The sequence below is a fragment of the Lepidochelys kempii genome, chromosome 18 (assembly GCF_965140265.1).
Source record: "Lepidochelys kempii isolate rLepKem1 chromosome 18, rLepKem1.hap2, whole genome shotgun sequence".
NCBI classification, from domain to species: Eukaryota; Metazoa; Chordata; order Testudines; family Cheloniidae; genus Lepidochelys; species Lepidochelys kempii.
In genome coordinates, this window is record NC_133273.1 from 22,940,865 (window position 1) to 22,967,987 (window position 27,123).

Genomic DNA, 27,123 nt, shown 5'->3' on the forward strand with positions numbered 1-27,123 from the left:
TTCTGAAACATTTTGCAAATAATGCCCTGCGGGTTTTCTGTAGCCTCTGTCAGCGGAAATCCTAAATCTTCATTCTTAACCAGGAGACCGTTTAGGTGATTTCGATACATGAGGAAGTGCCTAATGCAGATAAAGCTGAGATGCCTTAGATTACAAAATTGTAGGCCTTTTTTTGTCTCCAAGTGAAGTGTGTTGGTTTGATCTTCATTGCGTTCACACAGAATATCTGTCTCATGTACAGTACTGAGTTATGGACTTGACGCAACTCTTCCTAACATCACAGAGCGAAGGTCTCTTAGTCCCCAAGCTTAAAGGATTCAGCACCCGATCCAGCTTCTGTTGAGGTCAAAGGAAAGACTCTCTCATTAAGTTCAGTGGGGGCTGATCACGCCCCAGAAGAGCAATTCATTCTGTTGCTTTAAAAAAAGATCCCAGTTGTTGCATAGTTAAAACCCCAAATGTTTCTAAATGCCGCCCTTGTAATCCTTCAGAATCCATCACAGTGAGGGTTTCCGAAAGAGGCGCAGCTTCAGTACATGCTGTCATGAACGCATGTCTAGTATTAATGCTTAAAATGCATTCAGCAGTTTGTCACCATATGACCAAAAGCAGCTTCAAGCTTTGCAACTGAGCATTCCACCTAGCTCTGCTTTATTTCATGCTGCGTTCTCTGTGGGGCTTGGTTTTTATGTGGAAACCTTTTGTTTTGATTAATTACATTATTTTGCGGTTTAAAAGTAGCTCAGGGTTCTTCTTGACTTGCTCGTGACTTCAGTTTCTGAGGTATGTGGATTAGCTCTAGGTACGATCTTCCTTCCAGCAAGCAGAACGTGACTTCTGCGAACATGTGCAAGTGTAGTGTCTGTTTGCTGTGTGAGCGTAGGAGCGTTTACTAGAGGTGCTGACGTGTTTTATTTGTTGTCTGGCTGAGCTGGAGAGGAGGAGTTTTGGTTTTGTGAGTTTGTGCCCTACAAGGTCACTACTAGCTGATCGAGAGGGAATGTTAGACACCTGCCTCCAGAAGGACACAGATCTTGTGTGTAGATTCAGTTAAGCATTTAATATCTGGAAAAATTTGCAGATTTCCAAATCCGGCAGCAGAATGCTGTCCATGACATACAGCGAAAGCCTGAGAAGCGTAGCCAGCCGGTACCACTCGGACTGGGGTCTCCACCAGGTTCGCCATACGGATGTGGTGGAGCTGCAGCGACTGCGAGATGTCCGAGTGGCAGCACAAGCCAAAACCATGGAAGAGTTTCTCAAAATGCACGGGCTCTCACTGGAAGATTGCACAGCTCACAAGACGGGCATGAGATATAGGTAAGAAATGAACTTCCTTCCTATCTTCTACGTGGGTTTTAATGGACATGGAAAATCTGGGAAAAGCTACAGTTCGTGCGTATTTCACTTCAGTTGAGATGTAAACGAGTCCATACAGCAGCATGTCAAATCTGCACACAGGCTATGAAAGTAGTTTCTAGGATATCGCGTATCGTAGATAAAAATGTTTTCTTTAACCCCCTGTGGCAAAGAAATTCCAATGAGGAGTTAGCTGAAGCAGCTGCTGTTGTTTTAACTAAACCTAAATAAGCGTCAGAGCCTTGTTATGACATGTTTTGGGAAATCTTTGTTTGGATAAAGCAGAGACTGGCAAAGCCAGGGGTGCAAATAAGCTGTTAAAGCATGTGTGTGTGTCCATATGTGTACTTCACTGGCGGTAGAAAATCTTTTAAATTTTTAAGCTTGATACATGAAAACTCTGTTCACAAGTCTGTCCAAAATAGCAATCGTGCAGGCTGGGACAGCTAGTGAATTTGTTTCAGAGTAGCAGCCGTGTTAGTCTGTATTCGCAAAAAGAAAAGGAGGACTTGTGGCACCTTAGAGACTAACCCATTTATTTGAGCATGAGCTTTCGTGAGCTACAGCTCACTTCATCAGATAAAGTGAGCTGTAGCTCACGAAAGCTTATGCTCAAATAAATTGGTTAGTCTCTAATGAATGTGTGTGTCTGGTGTTTATACCCAGATGAGAAGCCAAACGCACCGCATGTACCAACAGAGCATTTGGCCCACATTGTATAACTTTAATTTAAGCCACTTTTTGAGACTAAGATGTGTGTTGTTTTCTTGGAATGGGATAGACTCTTATACGCTATTACGGTCTGTATCTGCCCTTTGGGATTAGACCTAGGTCTCCGTCAGGCGAGAAGAACCGATTAGTCGATTTCCAGACTTGGAGTGTGGAATTCATGGATGTACAGAAACAGATTTCCATCTTAATCTATTTCCCATGCCATGGCAAGTGCAGGGTGGTATTCAGCAAGCACATCCACCTCCCTATTCTGAGTCAGAGTATTTATCTCCATCCTAAATCCACTAGCGGTCTTGCTGTCTCCCATGACATTGCAAACTGTCCCAGGTGCCTCTCCAAGAGAGAGCAGCCTGTCCTAATAGCCACTCTAAACTTTCTCCCACTGCATCTTTCAGCCTATGCCCCTTTTAGGTGGAGCAGGTTATGGTCCTTAACCTTTGATTCCTTGTATTCGGAACCACAGTGAGATTCTCCTTTTCTGCAGCCCTTCCATGCCACGAATCTGCCTGCTGTTCACTCTCTGTACTTTCACTTGACCTACTTCTCTTTAACATGTGGTGGTGCTCACGGTCCAGCTGACAAATAAGATCATTTCTCTGGAGGTTCCAGCAGATGGCGGAGGTTCACCCCGGCAGGCCTGGGAATGGGCTTGTGCGGGGTATTGCTAATCGAAGGGGATATGGATCAGATACTAAGTTCAGAGTGTCCTGTGCGTGGACCTTAGGGTACCCAGCCAGCCTAGCGGGGTTGTGGTTCTCACACTAGTACTCCAAAAGTAGCTGTGTAGACAGTGCCTTGAAGTTGCAGGTTGGGCTGGAACTCGGGCTCTGTGTAGACAAACCCGTCGTCGCAGCTCAGCTATTCCACTAGAACTATTCTACTAGCAGGCAACAATCGTGGTGTACTCCCCTCCCAGCTCACTCCCCGCCCTGGCCGAGCTCCCTCTTGAGCCGCCTTCTTGTATTGCTGATCGGTGCAGTGATCTTAGAAGGATTCACAGTGTGAATTCTAGGGGAAAGATAAGGACGCAACTAAATGTTGTTAGCTGGCCATGATGGAGCGCTTTTATAGAGGCTACTGCCATCATTTAACATCATGTGACCACGTTTTTTGCTTTGTGGAGTTGAAGCCCGAATGCAATAAACATCAAAAGGGGCAATGCAGCGGAGACAGCTCTAGACGTTCGACCATATCCTATTTCTGTCAAGCTGGTTTTCTTTTTAAATAACTTGGCTACACTGTATATCTGAAGTGTCTGTATCCAGGAATCTGTTCTCCTCTAGGTGAGTGGGGAAATGACGATGAAACCCTTCTCAAGCCATCCTAGAGAGAAGGTCTCATCCGGTGCATGTTTAAGTGGCTAGAGAAGGTTAGCGCCTTTACATCCTTCTGTTCTCCCCTCCGTAAATAAAAAACCGCAACGTTTCTATAACCTCTCCCCCTCATTCACGATTATTTTTTTCTACAGTATTATTAGTATGCTTCTAAGTGCAAAGAGCCTAGAATCTTAACTTCCTCTTTTAGGACAAATGAATTATTGAACAAAATCTCAAAAATTAAAAGCCACAAAAATATTTTATCCCGCCAGTAACCAGAGAAGTCAGAGCAGTTGAGTGTAACATAAACTGCTGAATAAGTCAGTTGTGCACATGTAAAATATTGCAGTTTTATAGCCCAGGCTCTCTTGTGTGCCTGAAATGCCAATAAAACTGAACATCTCGGTCTGATTTTTGTGGTTTGAGAGCAAAGCAAGGTTTTCTTTTTGAAAAGGAAACGTAGATCAAGATCCCTGCCTCAGCATCAGACACATTAATGGTTTACATCTACCACACTGGCTTTTAGCAAATACATTTCATTTAGCTTCTCACCGGTTATTTAATAGAATCGTGAAATGAAAACAAGTCATGACACTGCTTTAGTTACTAAAGATCCAAGAGAGAGACAATTCCTCCTTACCAAAACTGTTCCCCAGGATCAAGATTAGAGCTCATGTTAAGTTTGGTCCTAAATATTAATAAGAAAAATTCAGATCTGGCGTAGAACATGTTGGAGCGAGGGGAGTTATCCCAGCTTTACATGCAGGATGAATTTGTCCCTCTCTCTTAAGGCAAACACTGCCTGGTGAGGAAAGAGAAGCCAGCTCTCCAAGAAGGAATGGCACTTTATCTGACTACTCTGTCAGGCAACGGAGTTTTCTGGGTTGGAACGTACTTTATCATAAATCCACAGCGATTTGCTTTGAAATAATTAAGCAATAAACATGTTGGAATAACAGCAGGGTGTACAGCAGATTTCAGCAACTTTGTTTTAACCCAGACCTCACAACTAGACAGTGATGCCAGTGTCAGGGCAGTATGACCTCTTGCGAATGAGACCACCACGTCAGTGAATAAAATGATCACTGCATAAAAAATCTTCAGTCTTGTGAGATCCGGAGCTCACCTTGTACCCACCAGCTCTGCTCCTGCAAATGTTTCCTTGTACCATATTCCCAACAAATGAGTTTAAACTACATACCAGTTGATGCTGGCAACGCTCTGCTTTGTAAAGCTGTGCCAGATCACTCCAGGCGTTGTGTGAAAATTAAAGGTAGAACTTTAACCTATTAGATTCCAATGCCTGTCCATGAATATGAGAGGCTGTAGAGGAATGTGCTCAGCTGCTAATGTCCAGGGGTGTTCACAGCCTAGTCTCAGGCCAGGCCCACACTACAGACTTGTGCAGGCATGGCTCTCTCGGTCAGAACAGGCCAAACCCCTACAACAATTGGACTGAACGCTAGGAAAGGGTATCTGTGTGCAACCGCTGGAGAAGAGCCAGATTTTGCAAAGCAATATCTGGCAATCACTTGACACACAGCATGAATGAGGCCAGTGGCCCAGCAATGATCCTTCCCTAGCTGGGAGGAAGCTAGTTTCTGACCTGAGCATCGAGACCTTTGGGCAAGTTGCCTTCTCCCTCTGAGGGGCCAGTCCTGCACCACGACCCAGAAGTGCTGCACGTGGCTGTCCCGTGTGTTAAAGGAGACGGCAATGTATTGGGACAAGCTAGTCACCGTCAGACTGGCCTTTAGAGAGAAGTCTGCCAACAGCACTTGATCCAGACCCTGGACAGGGTTTGAGTACTGGTGCTAGGACCACAGTAATCCCTGCTCAGGCCAGGGCCAGGTGTACCCAGGAATCCCTACAAACCCAGCCTGATGGCGGTCGTGAAACCTCAGACCCTAAAAGGAGAAGTGGCAGCTCTGCCCATTGTATCAGCAACAACTGGCAACAGACAAATCTCGCTTCATCCATCCATCAAGGTGGCGTCGCTACTCACTCCTCCCTGGAGTGCCCAGAGCAGAACCCTGAGACCTCCGATGGCCTGGGGCGCCCTCACGAAGCACTGTTTCACCGAGGTGTACAGTGGAACCTTGCTCAGCCGCTCAAAGTAGCGATCCTCTTAGTCCCTGCCTCAGCCAGGGGGATGCTGGAGCGTCGAGTGCAGCCCATGGATCCGTAGTGTTGCACCTTTACAAAGCACGCATCATGCTCATGACTAATGCAGCATTCAGGCCACCCCACTGGCCCACAGGTCACGTTATCTGCATTCTGTCCAAAGCCATCCCACCCATCGGAAGCACTCTGGCACACATTAGGACCGGCACAGGGCTCTCCAGATCCATGTGGAGCTGACAGAAACCTTCTGAAGATCTGACATGCTCTCTGTCCAACGTTGCCCAGCGGCCAAAGGCAGGAAAGCCTCCAAAGCTCAGCTGCTGAGATAAGACCATTGGAGCAAACTGGGGAAGCATAGAGAGCAAGGAGTCTGACCCCATACTGCAGAGGGCGGGGCTCCTTGGTGCAGAGGCACGGCTGCAACCTGGGTGGGAAGATCGCATGCCCTGTGTGCAGCAACAAGGAAGGCATCCACGCAGCCCTACCCTTTTGCCAAGTTTCCATGGTTGGGGTGTCAGAAGCAAGGGGTGGCATGCTGCAGTGCTCACAATGTGGGATGTGATCAGCCCTCTCTTGGCGGAGGAGCGCATATATGCTCTGCAAACGGTTAGTTCTCAAGCAGCAGTTGTGGAAGGGCTCAAGCTGCTGGACTGGTCACTTGCACTTTGCCGCTGACTGCCAGGGCTAGCTCTGGCCTGTCACTGCCAGCTGGTGAGGCCAAGTCCCCTTTGGAAAGGGTCTGTGGACCTTCCTACTGACGGAAAGGAAGCACTCAGGTGAATCTGGAGACAAGTTCCTATTCTGTGAGGTGGGGTGGGGGCATTGTGGGTGGAGTGTTTCTATTCTTCTCATTCATTTGATGTAACTCAATTTCTCTTGACTGATTGCATCCATCCCAATGTAATTATGACTTGTTTAGTTTTGTCTGGAGTTTTAGTTTGGTTTGGGGAGTATTTTTGTATAGATGGAGTGGAATCCCTTTGAGAGCTGCAACATGGTGTTTACTAGGGCAAGACATGAATATAAATTAATCAGGCTGTAACTCCTAGGTACAGCCATCTGATACCCTGGTGAGATGCATCATTCATGGGTCCTGCCTGCCGGCAGGCAGACAATCCCTCTTTCCTAGAGAACAAGCAAAGCCTTTGGAAGCCTAGGGCTTGGGCTTTAGAAACAGAACTTTTGTTGTCTGTGAAGTTTTTTAGGCTCTTGTCCAAAGCCTTGTGGAGTCAGTGGAAGGCTTCTTCCTTTGATTTAATAGGGTTTGAACCAGAACCAGGGTGCCTGTGTTTGAGTGATCCCTTCCCCTGCCGTTGGGATTGTCAGTCCAATGTCCCGGCTGCGCATGAGTCAGTTCCTGTGTGGGACAGGATTATCTATTTCCATTGCGTTCACTCCCAAAGGGCCGATTCAGGATCTGTCCCTAATGTGCCAGGTACTGTCCAAACACGTGGCATCTCAGCCAGGTTTTGGGACTGAGGCAATTCGCACTCCTTAAAGATGAATGAGTCATCCTAAAGAGAGCTGCACTGCTCTGACCTGGGTACTTTACAACACCTTCGATAGGCCATGCCTGGTACCCCAGTCTAGGCAGGATTGTTGTCTGTCTGTGCTTAAACCAACTGAAGAAATGTGATTGGTTTAAAAAAAAGCTCTCCTATAAAAGGCTTAATGGGACCCATCAGAAGAGAGAACTAAAGATAGTAGAGGGGTTTGTATAGCACCTAACACAATGGGTCTTGATCCACAACTGAGGCTCCCAGCCACTACCATGGTGCTAAAATATAGAACTATTCAGAAGGGGACTTTCTGGGTATCCACGGCCTAGGTGCTGGACCTTCTCTCACTTCAGAAAGCCTATTTCATGAACTACAGGCCTCCAGACATTCAGTGCCCCCCATCCAAGTGTCTTTTCCTTCTCTTCCTTCAACCTGACAACAGAACTCCCACACTCCCTAGGATCTAAACTCCAGTCCTTGCTACTCAGCTCAGACATCGCACGTATGTGGAGCTCAAGGGGAGTTCCCGGAGACCTTAGTGCCCTGTGCTTTAGGTACTCCGGCTTCTTGACTTGTCTCTGCCATTTTGCAGTCAACTTGGAAAAATGAACACCAGCCCATGTTAGAGAAATAAAACGGAGAAAGTATTATGTGGAGCCGGAAAACCAACTCCAAGCACAAAGGCAGCTGGCACGCCATTAATTTTGCATGTTCCTCCAGAACCTGGTGTAGTTAGAGCATAAATATTTCAAAGCATTTTTGTTTTTTTAACAACTGTATTATATTTTTGATTGACTGAAAGCTGTTTTAGAATAGGCTTGGGTTGTGAGCTGCTAGTGTGAAGTGATGCTATGAAATGTTCTCACTCTGATCAGAGATGGAACAATTATTTCACTCAGTGTATCTGAAATCGTCATGATACTGAAAGTAGAAACAGAAGACGTTTTAGACACTCCAGAGTGTGGGACGGTTACTGCCGAACTCTAGCCTGGAAAGGGGAGAGTCTTTAGACACTCATTTTAAGTGGGTTGGGAAGGAGGTTATCTTTATTATTCCTCTGTTTTCGTCACCATTCCTGTTAACCTGAATCTGTGGTGTTTCTAGCTGGTAACTACACCAACTTCTGACTTACATGGCATAAGACCTTGACTGCACTGGGATTGTAACGACTGGTGTAAAGCTCTGCTGTAGAACTGACTTACACCGGCTCAGCTCACTCCAGGTTCAGAGTATGCTGCACTGGTGTAAATCATGTCCATACAAGGGGATTGCACTGACACAGCTGCAGGAGTGGCCAAAACCCAGTGTAGACAAGACCAAAGTGAGGACAGAATGTGAACCTGCTCATCTGTCAAACTCTCACATCAAAGGCAGGGAATGGGGAGCAGATGGTCATGATCAGCTGTGAGCTGAATGGCTGACGCAGCCCTGGTGAAAAGTTGCGTGGCTGCATTTTCGTATCAGAAGCCAAGCTGTGAGCCGGTCAGCGATGGGGCACCTGCTGTTCTGCTCACCTGCTTGTTAGCACACAATCCGTCCAGATATTGCACTTTTCTTTCTCTTAGGGATTAGAGCCCACTCCACAAACAAGCACAGAGACTGTACGCTTTTAAAAAAATCCCTTCTGCAGTTAGTCCATCTCCTACGTCCTGAGACAGCAAATTACTCCATGTGGACTACCCTGTGCCCACATGAATTCTGTTTCTTTGAGCTCCGCCTGCAAAGAGCTGCCTGCAGGATTACGGCATGTCACTAAATCAAAAGCTTTGCAGACGGGGCTTCCTTGCGTTTTCTTCTATAAGAATAACACTTGCACAGTAAAAAAAAATAGCCCATTTATTGACGTTATTTATTGATGAAGTGAAGCTTTGCACATACAGTATCAAAGAAATTATTTAGGATAAAATATTTCGTTCAGGAAAGCACTTTAAAGTTAAGCTGCAGGGGTTTGGAGGTGGAGGGGCCATGGTGACATACTTTAAGTGTGAGCCTTTTTTGCCATGAAGATTGTGATTAACGCTAGCTGGAAGAAGCCTCTGGAAGTTGCTTTACAATAGTTTAGCCTACTTCTGAACAATTTCCCTTGAAGTTTAGAATGGAAATGTATCGCTTGTATCCTAGCAAGGGCTAAGCCGCTCCACTTCAGTAGCTTTTCAATTGGTGAGTTTAAACATTCTGGCTTAGAAGCAGAGACCCTTTCCGGGGGAGGGGTTGTTCTGGGGATCAGAATTGCATAAAGAGAAATTGTTCCGTTTTCAGGGCATTTCCTCTGAGTAATAATTTATTGACTGAAAAAGTCACCAGCTGAAAATTTATTTCCTTCTCTAATAAATCGCTGTATAAATTAAGAGGATTTATTTCTAATGGCAGTAAATAATTCTGGAGGTCGACCAGTAAAAACCTTTTAAGTGATTGTACAGCAAATCAACACATCATTTTTCATGATCACCCTGAAACTCATTTTAAATAAACCAGTAAAATTAGGGAACCAAAAAACACACTTAGAGTGTCACACGGAGGTCGCTGCTAGAAATTAGAGATGCAAGGGCCTAGTGCAGGGGCTCTCAACCTTTCCAGACCACTGCACCCCTTTCAGGAGTCTGATTTGTCTTGCGTCTCCCAGGTTTCACCTCACTTAAAAACTACTTGCTTACAAAATCAGACAAGAACACGAAAGTGTCACCGCACACGATTACTGAAAAGTTGCTTACGTTTTCGATTTTACCATGTCACTATAAAATAAACCAATCGGAATATAAATATTGTACATATATTTCATTGTGTAGTATATAGAGCAGTATAAACAAGTCATTGTCTGTATGAAATTTTAGTTTGTACTGACTTCACTAGTGCTTTTTATATAGCCTGTTGTAAAACTAAGCAAATATCTAGATGAGTTGATGTACCCCCGGAAGATCTCTGTGTATCCCCAGGGGTGCGTGTACCCCTGGTTGAGAACCACTGAACTTTGGGACATGGACATAGTCCACATTTCTTAAAGTGCTTTGTGCGCTCATGGCGCCCTATAAATGTTTGTTATATTCTTATATCTGCAGTTGGAAACTCTGGGTTCAGTTGTCTTATCCTTTTCCTAGCATGCAATAAATATTCAGAGGAGTTCTAGGTTTGTCATGTAAATATCTAGAGGATGTCCTATTAACACCTACAGCACGTTTGCTGCCCCAGCCAAGGGGTAGTAATTTTACCTGTTGCTGCGATATGGTTGTGCATGACACACGGTGCTTTCTGTGGGGCTGGGGTTCCAGGGCCCAACGAAATGGAGCAATTTCTGAAAGATGCCAGATTGGGGGTAGGGGGCAGCGGCAGCATCAGCAATAAACTGCCATTCAAATTCCAGGGTCCAAGAGCCTCCGGCACAGGGCGATGGCTGGAGTGACCTCTGGCAATTGCTGCTGTAGTACAGTGAATTTTTTCTAATAACCAACGTGGATGAAGGGTTTAGAGCTGAATGCGCAGCTTCTGTGTGCATCCCGCACGCTGGGCTGGATTCTTCTCTGAGCTCCTGGGGCTTCACGACAGGTGGGAAACTGCATTTTTCTGGCTTTTGTTTTAGTCGGGGGCTTTGGCCTATGCCTCCTGCAAGGAACTTTTAATCTGGGATCAGGGAGGTTTTCCTGCTTCTCCTCTGGAGGCACTAAAGGGTCACATGCAGATTAGTTCTGATTCACTGTGTCTGTCTGGGGTGCAGGAACTGCTCCTTGTCGGATGGGTGCCCGTGTGTCAGTGACCTAGTCTGCCAGGATGTTAGAAGTAATCTGCAAGGACACTTTTCTTTTCCCATCCCTCCTCAGGGCTGCTTTCTGCCATGATGCCTACAACAAATGATATGGGCTAGCGGGCCTGGGGCCGGAAAGAAGAGAAGAGTGGGTATGCTACAAGTTTATATTTGGATATTTCCCTCTTCTGTCCCTCTGTGCTGTTCATCATCTTAGGCTACAAACCCTTTGGTACAGGCTCCGTGTCTATTTGTGTGTTTGTGTAAGGCCTAGTCTAATGGGTCCATCATATAAGTAGTAATTAATAAAATAACTAGCAATCTTGGCAGGAATTTTAGCATTATTTTTTTTTGTAAATACTTTGGATCTCAAGTCTATTTAAACTACCACACAATAAAAGCAAATGGGCCTGATTCTCCATCGCCATGCAGCTCGTACGGCCATCACACCAGTGCAAGTTGGGTATAAAGTGCTGCCAGACCAGGATGGCCATGTTTTATACTCTTTGCACTGGTGTAAGTGATTGCACAGGGAGCTGGGTGATGCAGTGTCAGACTCTGTGCATCCAGATCAGTTATCTCTTAGGAAGAACCTCACGGCAAAGGATTATTGCAATGAGAACTTCTAGGATTACACCACCCTTTTACAGCTTCTGTGCCGGCTAGCAGGTCTGGAATGGCCTGCGAGACTTGCCATTCAAGATGCACTCTGTGTTGCTATAGCCGTGTAGGTCCCAGGATATTAAGGAGACAAGGTGAGTGAGATAATCTCTTTCTGCTGGTGAGAAGCCAGTCCCATTCAGGCTGCAGACACTGTAATGGTCAGCTGTTAAAGTGGTACCTGGTGTGCACCTGGCTGTATAGAGCTAAAAATAGCCTGAGCAAAAATTAAAGTAAGTAATTTTGAATATGCAAATGGAACTTTACCACCAGTGTTGAGTCCCAGTAGGAGCTGATCTCAATGGGAGCTTTTTGCTGGAGGTTCTGATTCCCAGGAGTTTTGGACAATGTTGTTTTTGGTTTTTTGTTAGGGCTGGGGGTGGGCTGGTTGGTTGGTTGGTTTTTGTTTAGGAGGATTTTTTGGGTAAATGTGCGTGGTGTTGGGTTTGCATCGCAGGGGGGTTGTGTTTGTTTAATTTGTGCGTACTAGAGGGACCTCCGGTATTGTGAAGACTTTGCTGACGTCAATAGGAAAACTATGATTAACTTCAGTAGGGGCAAGAATTCCCCCTTTGTCATCGGGAATTTCTGAACTGGTTGCAATAGAATTGGAAACTGCAATCAAGGTCTGGAGAGAGCTAAGTAGGATTACACTGGCTCAACTGTATGGATTAAGGATCTTTGAGGCAGAAGAAAACATCACTGGATTACAAGGTTTGGGGAGGGGGGGAGATCTGAGTTCAAATTTATGTGATTTTTATTCCCATCAGACACCCACACACCAAAACAATTTTCATTGTGTAAAAGTGCTTTACAAATTAATTCACATAATTATATTGATAATCCAGTTTGTTACTTCAATGTTATTTTTCTGGACCATGTGATTGATTAAACAATTATTTCCTGATCATGGAAGCATTCTCCTGTTCCTACTGAAAGAGAAGCTTCCACATATGTCAGTTAAAAGGACAACACAGGAGAGGGGATGCTGCTGCAGGCAGAAGTTCTGCATCGGAAGGTCTAATATTGCATTCGGAAGACATGAGAGTGTTTAATAGAGGGCTCATATTTTATGTTTGAAATCACAAAATAGTTTAAAAATGAGATGAGATTGTGTAGCTTTGAATGGTTAAAATTTTGCCTCCCATTGGTCAATTTGCCCCCTGTTCGGAGAGCCTTCAGGCAGGGGTCACACAAGCAATAACACTGAGTGGTGTGTTGAATTAAATTAAAAACCAAGAGTACATTACAGGGAAAGAAATTTCCCCACACTGGAGTGCTCTTAGCATTTCTCTAGGGTTTTACTCCGGCGACAGAAATGTTTTAAAAGGGTGAGCGATGAAACATTCTTGCTGGGAGATTTTATTTTTGACTTTGATCCGATTTTAAGAAAATTCCATAAGAGCCATCTTGCAGTTACCCCACAGCTGTCAAAGAGAGAGAATACATAAGCCCCATTTCCGGTCATAGCTAGGGCCTCTGTGGAGCCAGTATCCAAATCTGGCCCCTGCACCCTTTCTAGATTGAGAATCTAAAGATACTTAGTTTTGCAGGTGTTCGCCTGTTTCTAAAGATAAATCATAGAGACATACAGGCTGTGTGTGTGTGAGAGAGAGAGAGAGAGGAAGGGAGGGAGGGAGAATTTTTCATTGAGTTAAAAGGTCCCTAGGAAGACACCGCAACATCTAGTGTGCGTAGGCCGCTAGCCCAGCGCTCTGACAGCGCCGTGCAAGGGGTCGGTGTTTGGGAGCTGAGCTCTGCAGGCAGATGCTTGGGAGCGCTGTGAAGGCAGCACACCGAACCCCGGCAGGGAGAAAGCATCTTCCCTCCCAAATAAAGTGCCTTTTTCCGCCAGGGAGGGGCGAGCCCGGGACGCGGTTCTCACTCCTGTGGTGGGGAGATCCCCCAGGGCTCCCCTGCAAGAGGCTGTGGATCAGCATTCTGCACCCTGCCGGCTTCAGAGGAAAAAGGGTTTTTAATCTGGAGCTGAACTAGACTACCCGATTCCATTATGCGATTAATTCCATGGGTGTTAATCGAAGTGGCCCAAGCAAACCAGGGAGACGGGGTTCCAGTAGCCTGGTCCCACAAAACCTCCTCCCGCCAGCCCTGCTTAGCAGGGAGTTGCATCATCATGACAAAGTCTCCGAGGCACAGTGTGCCCAGGAGCCGAACGATTGGAAGCAGCAGCCTTTTAGTGCAAGGGCTGCTGAGGGGAGCTCTCTTTCATGGGTGTCTGATAGACAGTGGGGTGCCAGGGTAAAATAAAGAGCCCTGTGTCAAAGCAAGCTCCATACTAGGTCATAGAATCATAGAATATCAGGGTTGGAAGGGACCCCAGAAGGTCATCTAGTCCAACCCCCTGCTCAAAGCAGGACCAATTCCCAGTTAAATCATCCCAGCCAGGACTTTGTCAAGCCTGACCTTAAAAACCTCTAAGGAAGGAGATTCTACCACCTCCCTAGGTAACGCATTCCAGTGTTTCACCACCCTCTTAGTGAAAAAGTTTTTCCTAATATCCAATCTAAACCTCCCCCACTGCAACTTGAGACCATTACTCCTCGTTCTGTCATCTGCTACCATTGAGAACAGTCTAGAGCCATCCTCTTTGGAACCCCCTTTCAGGTAGTTGAAAGCAGCTATCAAATCCCCCCTCATTCTTCTCTTCTGCAGGCTAAACAATCCCAGCTCCCTCAGCCTCTCCTCATAACTCATGTGTTCCAGTCCCCTAATCATTTTTGTTGCCCTTCGCTGGACTCTCTCCAATTTATCCACATCCTTCTTGAAGTGTGGGGCCCAAAACTGGACACAGTACTCCAGATGAGGCCTCACCAATGTCGAATAGAGGGGAACGATCACGTCCCTCGATCTGCTCGCTATGCCCCTACTTATACATCCCAAAATGCCATTGGCCTTCTTGGCAACAAGGGCACACTGCTGACTCATATCCAGCTTCTCGTCCACTGTCACCCCTAGGTCCTTTTCTGCAGAACTGCTGCCTAGCCATTCGGTCCCTAGTCTGTAGCTGTGCATTGGGTTCTTCCGTCCTAAGTGCAGGACCCTGCACTTATCCTTATTGAACCTCATCAGATTCCTTTTGGCCCAATCTTCCAATTGGTCTAGGTCCTTCTGTATCCTATCCCTCCCCTCCAGCGTATCTACCACTCCTCCCAGTTTAGTATCATCCGCAAATTTGCTGAGAGTGCAATCCACACCATCCTCCAGATCATTTATGAAGATATTGAATAAAACCGGCCCCAGGACCGACCCTTGGGGCACTCCACTTGATACCGGCTGCCAACTAGACATGGAGCCATTGATCACTACCCGTTGAGCCCGACAATTTAGCCAGCTTTCTACCCACCTTATAGTGCATTCATCCAGCCCATACTTCCTTAACTTGCTGACAAGAATACTATGGGAGACCGTGTCAAAAGCTTTGCTAAAGTCAAGAAACAATACATCCACTGCTTTCCCTTCATCCACAGAACCAGTAATCTCATCATAAAAGGCGATTAGATTAGTCAGGCATGACCTTCCCTTGGTGAATCCATGCTGGCTGTTCCTGATCACTTTCCTCTCATGCAAGTGCTTCAGGATTGATTCTTTGAGGACCTGCTCCATGATTTTTCCAGGGACTGAGGTGAGGCTGACTGGCCTGTAGTTCCCAGGATCTTCCTTCTTCCCTTTTTTAAAGATTGGCACTACATTAGCCTTTTTCCAGTCATCCGGGACTTCCCCGGTTCGCCACGAGTTTTCAAAGATAATGGCCAGTGGCTCTGCAATCACAGCCGCCAATTCCTTCAGCACTCTCGGATGCAACTCGTCCGGCCCCAGGGACTTGTGCACGTCCAGCTTTTCTAAATAGTCCCTAACCGCCTCTATCTCCACAGAGGGCTGGCCATCTCTTCCGCATTTTGTGATGCCCAGCGCAGCAGTCTGGGAGCTGACCTTGTTAGTGAAAACAGAGGCAAAAAAAGCATTGAGTACATTAGCTTTTTCCACATCCTCTGTCACTAGGTTGCCTCCCTCATTCAGTAAGGGGCCCACACATTCCTTGGCTTTCTTCTTGTTGCCAACATACCTGAAGAAACCCTTCTTGTTACTCTTGACATCTCTGGCTAGCTGCAGCTCCAGGTGCGATTTGGCCCTCCTGATAACATTCCTACATGCCCAAGCAATATTTTTATACTCTTCCCTGGTCATATGTCCAACCTTCCACTTCTTGTAAGCTTCTTTTTTATGTTTAAGATCCGCTAGGATTTCACCATTAAGCCAAGTTGGTCGCCTGCCATATTTACTATTCTTTCGACTCATCGGGATGGTTTGTCCCTGTAACCTCAACAGGGATTCCTTGAAATACAGCCAGCTCTCCTGGACTCCTTTCCCCTTCAAGTTAGTCCCCCAGGGGATCCTGGCCATCCGTTCCCTGAGGGAGTCGAAGTCTGCTTTCCTGAAGTCCAGGGTCCGTATCCTGCTGCTTACCTTTGTTCCCTGCGTCAGGATCCTGAACTCAACCAACTCATGGTCACTGCCTCCCAGATTCCCATCCACTTTTGCTTCCCCCACTAATTCTACCCGGTTTGTGAGCAGCAGGTCAAGAAAAGCACCCCCCCTAGTTGGCTCCTCTAGCACTTGCGCCAGGAAATTGTCCCCTACGCTTTCCAAAAACTTCCTGGATTGTCTATGCACCGCTGTATTGCTCTCCCAGCAGATATCAGGAAAATTAAAGTCACCCATGAGAATCAGGGCATGCGATCTAGTAGCTTCCGTGAGCTGCCGGAAGAAAGCCTCATCCACCTCATCCCCCTGGTCCGGTGGTCTATAGCAGACTCCCACCACTACATCACTCTTGTTGCACACACTTCTAAACTTAATCCAGAGACACTCAGGTTTTTCTGCAGTTTCGTACCGGAGCTCTGAGCAGTCATACTGCTCCCTTACATACAGTGCTACTCCCCCACCTTTTCTGCCCTGCCTGTCCTTCCTGAACAGTTTATAACCATCCATGACAGTACTCCAGTCATATGAGTTATCCCACCAAGTCTCTGTTATTCCGATCACGTCATAGTTCCTTGACATCACCAGGACCTCCAGTTCTCCCTGCTTGTTTCCAAGGCTTTGTGCATTTGTATATAAGCACTTGAGATAACCTGTTGATCGCCCCTCATTGCCAGTATGAGGCAGGAGCCCTCCCCTCACAGACATTCCTGCCTGTGCTTCCTCCCGGTATCCCGCTTTCCCACTTACCTCAGGGCTTTGGTCTCCTTCCCCCGGTGAACCTAGTTTAAAGCCCTCCTCACTAGGTTAGCCAGCCTGCTGGCAAAGATGCTCTTCCCTCTCTTCGTAAGATGGAGCCCGTCTCTACCCAGCACTCCTCCTTCATGGAACACCATCCCATGGTCAAAGAAACCAAAGCCTTCTCTCCGACACCATCTGCGTAGCCATTCGTTGACTTCCACGATTCGACGCTCCCTACCTAGGCCTTTTCCTTCCACGGGGAGGATGGACGAGAACACCACTTGCGCCTCCAACTCCTTTATTCTTCTTCCTAGAGCCACATAGTCCGCAGTGATCCGCTCAAGGTCATTCTTGGCAGTATCATTGGTGCCCACGTGGAGAAGCAGGAAGGGGTAGCGATCATTTCTGTCCCTTTGGCTAATCTAAAGTCCTTTTTTAAATTACTTTAGTATTCCCAGAACTGTTACGTTGCACAGCCCTGCTGTCCTGTTCGGCTATCAGATGGGTCCTAACGTGTTCACCTGGGAGCAGCAGGATCTGCTCCAGGCATGGCAGCGGGCCTGGCAAGGCAAAGCCAATGCTGATTAATTCGTCTCTTGCTACTGCCATGGTCTTTCCCCCCTTTGAATTAGCGTGAGGAGAAGAGATCCGTTTTCGTGGCCGAAGTCCTTGGAATCCGATCTGAAACCTTTGTTGTGGCTGTTGGAATTTGGGAGCCCCCAGCACATCCCGTGCAGCCTCCTGTCCTGTAATGGTCTCCTTTTTCTCATGTCCTGTCTTCTGTGGGGAGAGGCTTTGTGTATTTTATTAGCAAACCCCTCTGTACTAGCCTGTAGATGCAAAGCCACTAGTACCTCTCTTTGGTGGTAAAATTCACCACGACCATTTAAAGGCAAAGAATAAAAATAGGTTTTAGAACAACCGCCGCACATGCTTATGAAAACACTGCAAACTGCGTCGGTTCCAGTCTGTGACATTGTTGACTCTTGTATTTGAAATGGTTACGTTTCTGCTTCAGAGCTGAATAGGACATTGTTTTTTTTCATAAAACATGTAGCAAATACAAGCTGGGTCTCTCCATTCTTGCACTCTAGTAGTAATGTTTAAATGCTGCTTTACAGACATACAGGAGGGAGGTCTCTGCTTCACCCAATTTACTATCTAAATTTAGCTGTTGTCACTATTCATCTCAACATTTGGAGATGGAGGGACAGAGATGAGAGGGAGCAGAAACTGAGGGGGGAGGAAACCCCTCCCTCCCCCCCTTGAGAGACCATTAGTGACCCACAGAGCAGCTGCGTGCAGCAAATCCACTAACACCCACAGCTGTCTCTCTAGTTATTCTTCCCTGGGAGACGCAGCAAGGAACCCCCTTTTTGTTGTTAATGAATTGCTGAATGTTTCCTGCTCAGCCCACTGGTTACCTAATTGATTTAGCCGAGCCTGGGAATCCAGCAGGATCCGTGGCAGCATAGTCACGCTGCCCTCTTCGCTTCAGAAATCCAGCCCTGGATCTGGCAAGGAAGCAGCTGTCGCAGGGGTCAGTGAGGGAGAGAGACAGGAATTCCTCTGCAGGGCTCAAGAAGCAGAAGAATTTGGGGGCTTGGCAAGCTTTTTACCTTCAATGAAGGCCCGATGGATGTTTGCTTTGCCTATAACCAGCTGGGTCTGAATGGCCTGGCTCCTGTGCATGTGGAAACCTGCAGAAGATTTTTACCTAACAGAGCTGAAAGTCTGAGATTTAAAAATAAACAGAAATACAGCGTAAATATTTATTTATTTGCCAGCCACAGTGTTTAACTTAGTGGCAAACAGCATCCATTAAACTTTGAAAAGCTACTTCAGAGAAACACTGAGCTACACCGTCAAGTGTGGGAGCAGGGAAAGCATTGCATGGCAGAAGGATGCAAGCTGGGATGTAAATGGATTTGACTCTATTATTTCTTAACCTTCCCAGTTCATTTAGTTGTGTTTTTTCCCCGGCAGACTTTCTCCTATGACAGAAGGTTGAAATTGCAAGAGCTGCATCTTCTGCTTGTTTGTTATGTGGTGTTTTTGTTTTGTTTTTTGGGGGGGGTTCTGAATATTCTGTATTCCCAGGGAAAACACTTACAACCCATGTCCTCCTCCAGCCCTCCCGGGGAGAGAGGGCAGCCTGCTGTGGAACAGAACACTTCTGAGAGCTAAAGTGGGGAGGGGATTTCTGCAACCAAAATAAAGCGAGGACACTATGCAGGTTTCTTTTGTATGCTCAGAGCACAGCATAAAGAGCCGGAGTGCAGAAGATCGACTGAACAGACAAAATGCCAGCAGTCCCAGCCTTGGCACGCGTAGCAAATTCCGAGCAGTGGCCATGGTTGCCCGGAGTCTGGGGCAGCTCTCTGTGCAAAATGCTCCATCCTCAAGTGAATCCAGCGTGAAACAGCCAGGAATGAAATATAGGTATGGAGAAGACCATGCTTCCCATTCTGCGGGAAGAGAGTTTCTTGGTCTCTTGTGTAGATGTGTTTCTGATTTTGCTGTCTAGTATACATGTTGGAAGGGGGGTGTGCGGAGGTGTGTTGTGTTGTGTTGCCTGACTACGTCTATACGTTTTCACTGATACAAATGCTGAACTCGGTGTGCACTGTCCTACTTCTCTCTATTTCTACTAGTTGGCTGTTTTTCTCCTTTAGGTGCAACCTTGTGAAGGGTCGTCGTCTGCTCTCACTTACACTGATGTAAAACCAGAGCACCGCCACTGCATTCATTGGAATTATTCCCAGTTTACGCTAGCCTAAATGAGAGTAGAATGTGACCCTAAGATATGGTTTAGGGTTCAGCAGAATCCCTGTTGGCTTTGTTGTTGCTAATTCTCAGACATTCCCGAGGGTCAGCAGCCCACCGATTCCTCATATGATAGCAGACCTTTGTGTTCGGTAATATCACCAAACATTTTCTGATGCTTCCACCTTTTCCTTTAGAGCCCCAGTACATGTGCTGTCGAATAAGAGGGGACTGTGTCAGTTATACACTCTACTGCTGTTGATCTGTGTTTAGTGATCTGAAAACTAAACAAGACAAACATAACGTGCTCCAAAGAGCCATGCACCAAGGGCTTAGTGTGTTAAACTGGCATGATATTTCAATAGGGAGATGCCAAGAAGTTTCGTGTGTCTGAAAGAACAAGAATAACATGTATGCTGTACTTTGGCTAATATCGGCATGTGTGACACTTCATACAAGATGTGAATAACAGTGCCAAATATGTCAGGGAGAGGCACATCGCTCGCATGGTGTGAGGTGTACCAGATTATCTTGTCTTGTTCAATAACAAGCCATTATTACTCCGGTCCTCTGTAGTCTTCTAAGCAGTGTGTGTGTGTGAGTGAGATAGAGATAAAGAATGAATACATGGGAGAGGTTTCGCCTTAGATTGGAAGGGATCTATTAGCTAAGAACCTTGGGGTCTCCTCTCGGTCCTGTATGTACCTCTCAATTGAGACCCCTGAATGCCAGAGCTGTATTCGCATTAAGAAAAAAATTGTGACAGGCAATCCTATCTGGAAACCATTCAATACATGCTTTGAAAAGTTCAGCTGAAAATTTCTTTAAATGTCTGACTTATAAACTTACACCCTACAGTTCTTCAACCTTTCCATCTAAGACAGCAAATTTCTAAGTATCTTCCAAAGGCAAGAGAGATCATAAAGACCAAAGTAATTCCAGTGCCAAGAGCATTAAACTTCCTGGGTTGCAGAAGATTAGGTCAGCCATAGCATTGCTGGTGGGTTGGGTTTGTCAGCTTATTAGTGGTGAATAAAAACATGCTGTACAATACACTGTGGGCAAAAGCAGCCTTTCTCCTCGCCCATCCTTCCCTCACTACCCAAAGAGATCGCCTCTTCCTGTGTAAAGATCTTAAAATGATGAGAGAAAAATGAACCATGTAAATGTTATTTGGCAAAGATTTTCAGGAGTGACGAACAATTTTTTGGTTGTGTTGCCTTTTGGGTGCCCAACCTGAGAGAGGACCTAGCATCAGTGGGTGGCTTTTCAGCCCTTTCTGAAAATCAGCCCCCTTCTAAGGCCTCCAGAAACACAAGCCACTTTGAAAATCTCAGCCTTGCAACATTTGAATGTTTCTTACTCAGTATTTATGCCCTTTGCCACATACCCGAGGTGGACACGCTGCCTCCCACGTAGTCCAGAAGCTAGAGACATATGCTGTGTTGGGTCCTATTCCTCTCTAGATTGTAACTTGCGTAGCCAATTATTTGAGACAGAGTTCTGCTGAGGTGAATGTAGACTGGTGGGAATGTTGGGTGACTCCCAGAACAGGGAGAATTTGGGCTTCAAAAAAATTCCACTATCCTTCTGAAGACCGTTCCCCATCAAACATGTGAATCAGAAATGCTGATTTATTATGTAGTTTGTTCACTCCCTGGGAGGCAAGCATGATTTTAAAAAAACCAACAAAATGCTGATGGATTGGGTAGTGTAGTCTGCTGGTACATGTTTAATAGTTTGAAAAGCACATCTGTTACTATCCTCTTCCAGTGCTGAGGAAGGGAAAAGGTCTTTCTACTTCCTCATGGAAGTGTCCCTTCACCATTTCCAGCTCCCTGGCAGTACTGAATGAATTGCACAAGCCTTAGGTTGTGCCTTGCTGTGTGGTGGCTTTTTTTGCTAGGGCTGTGTTAAACCACTAATAACACAGGTTATTAAGGGAGTATGGGTGCCAACTTGTTAAGAAAGTGTGTGTTTGTTTCATCTTTTAAACTAAGTTGTGCATACGTATAGCTTTAATACAAGCCTTAACTTCTATTCCAGTGGTCCCTGAACTTTTTACCTTGTTTCCCCCCTCCTCTTCCTCCCCCCCCCCAGGCCAGGAGCAGGGCCATGGCTCTGGGAAAGGAGGGGGACGCAGACAGGGGTAAGGGGGCTGAGGCTAGGGCCACAGCGGGGGGCGGGAGTGGAACCTCAACTGGGGACCAAGGCCAGTGGCTGGGGCCCCGGCAACCAGGAATGGAGCTGGGTGGTGCTCCCTCCTCACCCCCATCGGGGCTGGCCCAGGCCCCAACTGCGCCCCACCAAACATTCCTCCATGTTCCCTTGGTGGGCATGCCCCACAGTTTGGGGACCTCTGTTCTACACAGTGAATCAGAGTAGTATAACAAGACCTGAGGAATATTAACCGTCATCTACAGTTAGTAACTATTATTACTGTTGTTTAGATTTGCTCTGTTCCCAAATCCTAGATCCCTTGATCAAATTGCTGCTTGCGTGAGGCTTCAGTCCAGAGATCACTTTCTTTTCGATCCCAGTCCCTGAAAGAACAATCCTGTATCTGGGCTATTTTCATAAATAGAGGATTTTTTTACTGTATTTCATCATAGCCAGTTTCGTATATTTGAGTGTAAAATCATTAGGAGCTCGAGCTCTCTAGAAAAATGCCTTGTCACTGAACTAAAGAACAGCGACGTACTTACCGTACAGGCAGGTCCACACGAGAAGTGCTTCATGGGCACAGCTGCGGAGAAGACTGAGAGGGGACATGAGAACAGTTTTCAAGTACATAAAAGGTTGTTACATGGAGGAGGGAGAAGAATTATTGTTCTTAACCTTTGAGGATCGGACAAGCAGCAATGGGCTTAAATTGCAGCAAGGGAGGGTCAGGTTGGACATTAGGAAAAACTTCCTAACTGTCAGGGTGGTTAAGCACTGGAATAAATTGCCTAGGGAGGTTGTGGAATCTCCATCATTGGGGATTTTTAAGAGCAGGCTGGACAAACACCTGTCAGGGATGGTCTAGAAGATAATACTTAGCCCTGCCATGGGTGCAGGGGACTGGACTCGATGACCTCTCAGGGTCCCTTCTAGTCTGATGATTCTGTGAAGATGCTGTATGCCAATGGGAGAGCGCTTAATGCCCCAATTTATAGCTTCTTTCCTTTAGTATCTAGGAATCTGTATTGTACTTTGAATCCTGCAAATGACTCTAGTTTCTGCTGGACTGTGGTGGCTGCTGCCGTGTGTTACTATATAGTCTTCATTTCCCCAGCTCCTTTTATTAGTAGAGGTTGTTAACCATTTAAAGAGGTAAAGGCCTCCACCTTCCTGCAGTGAACCAGCCTTCCTAGATGTGCTTACTTCAAAGCTGTAGACACTAAGCTGAGAGAGTGCAAAAGTCCAGAAAAGTTTTAATGGCTGGGTTATTAGAGTCTTTATAATTTGAATAAATAGATTTTTTTTAAGCTTGATGTCGGTTGTAGACATTAAAGATGGAAAAGGTCTTAGGTGATCCTAGTCTAGTCCAGGGATGGTCAATTTATTTTTTGTTAGGGTTCAGATTTCTTGGTCAAGGTGTAGTCAAGGTTCAGACTCCAGAGAAAATAAAAACAACAATAATTATAATAATAATTAATAAAAAGATTTCAGGGTCTGTTCAAAAGGGTCTGGCAGTCCAGATCTGGCCTGCAGTCTGCCTATTGACTCTCCCTGCTCTAATCCATCCCTAGCCAGTACCGAATCCGTCCCTAGGACGTGTCCCCACATCTTCGGGCACGTCTACACTACAGCGCTACACTGATGCAGCTGCGCCACTGTGGCATGTCTGGTGAAGAAGACACACTGTGCCCACGGGAGAGCGCTCTCCCGTCGTCGTCATTACTCCACCGTGGCGAGAAGCGTAAGCTACGTTGGCAGGAGACAGCACCAGCGTGGATAGCACGAAACTTGTGTCTATGCGGGGCTGGCTTTTTCACACCCCTGAGCGATGTAAGTTGGATCGACTCAAGGAGTTGTATAGACCTGCCCTTAGAGACGAGCTCTACTCTGAAACAGCAGCAATGCAGAGAACGATCTAGGGACGTAAAGGCAAGTGAGCATCTCAAGCCAGTTTGTTTTACTAAGCACGTTTTCTTATCTTTTCATTTTCATTTTTATTTCTTAAACAAGGTTCCTAATGTGACACAGGAATTGAAACACCGCCTGGGTCTAACAAGCAATATTCAATAGCAGTGAAATATGCAGGGGCTAAATGAAGTGCACCTGCGCTTTCTGATGGCTCACGCTAACAGCTATTCCAGTAGACTGCCATTAGTCTTTTCTATGAGGTTGAACAGACCTGAGCCAGAGCTAATGAAGGCCGTTCACTTGGCATGCTGTTTCTAACACCACTTCTTCACGGTGTTCTGCTTTTGTGCCACTAGAAAATATCTGTGCAAATCAATTTTTTTTATAATGCTTTAAAGATTCTAAACCCCAGATTGAACTAGTTTATTGAGAGAGGGAGCAGCGTGCGTTCTGGACACCAAACCAGGAGTCGGGAACTCCTAAGGTCGAAATCCCAGCTGTGAGATTGGTTTTCCCTGTAGCTCTGGGCGAGACATAGGCTCTCTTCTCATGAGTGTTCCCTTCTTAAAACTGGGGTTAAGTTATCTGTATCATATTCATTAATATTTTAAAGCCCTTTGAAAATTGAAAGAGTCAAATGTGCCATAACGTTGCAGAGTTCATATCTGCTCACCAAATTATATGCTCGTTATAGACATCATTTGTTTCCAGCTATTAAATTCTTACCCTATCTACTCTGAATTTTCAGTTTATGTTCTCTCTCTCTCTCTCTCTCTCTCTCTCTGTTAAAAACACCATTGTTGTAAAACTGCTGGATGCCATAATGACTCTGGCTTAATCATATAAAGCAGATTGAATGAGGTCACTGCTACTGCCACTTTACATTATTGTGCAACTGTAGCGTACAGTGTTTCAGCAGCCATCTGTGATCTAATAAGTGAATTCTGTGTCTGAAAACCTTGCATTTGCTGTTTTATTTTCCACTAACATGTGGCTGGTTTTCCATGTTTAATTGTCATAAATAGTTCTGATTTTGTACTCATTTTTTGAGCTCTAAGTAATTGCCCAGGAAAAGAGCATTGTGTGATGCAGATAAATTTCTTGAAATGACCTTTTCCTGGTTTTATTCTGTCATATATAGTTCATTTGCAAGTAGAAAAAGCAGATAAGAGATTTCACATTCTTTTGCTTTTGTTTTATCCCTGCAGATGTGCTGTGTGCAAAATTATGCATTTTCTGTTGACACTCTCAAGTTGCAAAGTGCTTTTGTTTTTCAGTTGGCAATAACTAAATGTCTAGTGTCTAAGTAACAGCATCCTTTCCATTTCTACTGTGTCTGTGTTTGTTGTCTCTTTAGATATTTATCTCCTGTTTTGGTTGCAAAAATAGGAAAATAATAATGTTACTTGACATTTTCAATTGTTGTTTAATACCTCATTCGAGTCGGGGAAAAATCATTCTCTATCTTCTCTTCCTTCTTTAACTAAATAGCTTCTCAATTCATGGCCTTAATTTTGTAGCCATCAATATGCGTTTAGAGGGGGTAATGCCTTCTATCGTTTGGTTTATTGATTTAGTATCAAGGATGGTCTAGATAATACTTAGTCCTGCCTCAGTGCAGGGGATTGGACTGGATGACCTAACCAAGTCCCTTCTGGTTCTACATTTCTATGATTCTGTCTTTGTGCTGCTGATTTCATACTTTCATTTCTATCACAGTTTTCTTCAAATCCAGTTTATTCATAATTTTACCTTGTGTTTATATCTCTCTCTTTCATGGTTATTTCATTCCTTATCATGTTCTCATTACCTTCTTGCTTTTTTTCTGTTTTGCTCTCTCTCTTTTTACTAGGCTTGAATGTGGCCACCCTAAGCTCTTTAGAGCCTTGCAACCCAGGTTGGTAGGTTTGGGGGGGGGGGGCTCCCAACCACCGGGTCACCTCAGAACAGTTATACTAGCTGTTTATTCCAGGTAATTTTGCAACACGCATCCTCATTCACTGCCTGTCGGACTCTACTTTGTGCATCTTCCGTCCATGCTAACTCAACTCTTGTAACTCACAGATGTGTCACAGGCTCTTCAATCCATATTATTTCGGGGGTTAAATGTGCTCTTGTAAAGGGACTAATGTTATCACACCAGCACGTGATTTTGTACCTGTTCAATGACCAACATGAGGTTGGTTGGTTGCGAGGGGGTTGTTAAGTGTCGTACCCATAACCACGACTTACTGGTTGAGTTTGCATGTTCTTTACAATACACCTGGTACGCTTCAGAACTTTCTTACAATAATAATGCAGTCTAATTTTCAGTGTTTCACTTTATCAATTCAGTACAAAGACCAAATAGAAAACTAGAAAATCCAGACCACCACCACCATGAAAACAGCGTGTTGTGTGTGTAAGTAATTATTAAGAACAGGATCAAAAAGTCGTCATTAAAATAGTACTGAAATTATCTTCCAAGAACAGTGAATGCAGAGGATAAAAGTTATTTTTAATGCCTTTTATTTAAAGTGGCTTCACGAGCTTTGCCTTTTTTTTGACAGTGTGGAGGTCTCTCTTCCTCTAACTATCTATATATGCATACATATGTAGCTGCATAATTTCCCTGTAGTGAAACCAGTAATTTCACTTGATCAGCAGTTGAGGAGAAGTGTTATGAACTGCCGCTCCACGGTGGTGCCTGGGGAATACATTGTACTCTTGGTTCATTCAAAGACACGAGCTTTGCTAAACACTTCCCGTACAGCACTTTGTGTTGATTGGAGTGCAAAGCACGGAAACCCCTGTCCTTTCTGTGTATAGTTTTGGAAACTGATGTTCCTGTGACGTTTGCTGAAGGGATGGGGATTGGGGACACCACACGTATCATCTGTCCCGTGTAGCTATGGCACATCCTATTTCTGGCATTTCCACTGGTTATTAAGAGGTGTTTCTCTTTTTCAGAAATCTTGGGAAATCAGGGTTGCGAGTATCCTGCCTTGGCTTAGGTAAGTGACTTGATCGTCGGGGGCACTCTCTCATACCTCTCCAGTGTCCATTGGTAAGCAATCATCTTCACAATGATTTCTTCCCTCAGTTATTTAAGCAAGAGACAGGCCCCCAAGGTGGAGGTGGCAGGTGAAGGGAGCTGCACCTTTTGCATTGATCAGAGCGATGTTCCTCTGATCCCATGTTGCATTAAAAATGGATGACCCGAAACCGGATCCAGCTACTAGTGCGGCATTTCCCTGCGTTGTTGTTGCTAACTGCTGGTTACCAAGTAACCAGATCTAACCACAGATTTCTGTTCTGTCCTAAACCTCGGCATTTCCCCCAGTGAATCAGCCTGGATCGTGGCCTCGCAGACAGCATGGTTACCAGACTCTGAAATCCTCCTGTGTGCTTAGTGCATGTTGTATCCCCGATTGGTTTTCTGTATTAAAATATGTGGTGGTTACAGGTTTACTTGGGCTGCTGTCATGGATGGGTTGACAAATGGGCATCTCTTTGCGTTTGCTCCTCAAGAGACCCATGTGCTCAAGACATTTAAAAGTATGTCAAAAGAAACATTTGTGCCATTTGCTGCATATGGTTGTCAGAGCACTTCAGCACGTCGCACGTGAATTTGGTTTGC

At 45.5% G+C, this 27,123-nt stretch overlaps 1 protein-coding gene across 13 annotated transcripts in view; it reads left to right on the top strand.

The window, feature by feature from the left end:
- Positions 1-27,123, top strand: part of KCNAB2 (potassium voltage-gated channel subfamily A regulatory beta subunit 2) — a 113,389-nt gene that overhangs the window by 55,704 nt on the left and 30,562 nt on the right. For 8 of the 13 annotated variants that reach the window (XM_073316253.1, XM_073316255.1, XM_073316252.1 and 5 more), the window contains one exon: positions 26,454-26,497. In XM_073316253.1, the coding sequence (XP_073172354.1) occupies positions 26,454-26,497 (44 nt within the window). Of the gene's footprint in view, positions 1-1,102; positions 1,321-10,875; positions 10,919-18,611; positions 19,110-25,838; positions 25,906-26,453; positions 26,498-27,123 lie in introns of those variants that run through there. The other 5 variants (XM_073316263.1, XM_073316261.1, XM_073316250.1 and 2 more) reach the window with 5 other exon arrangements.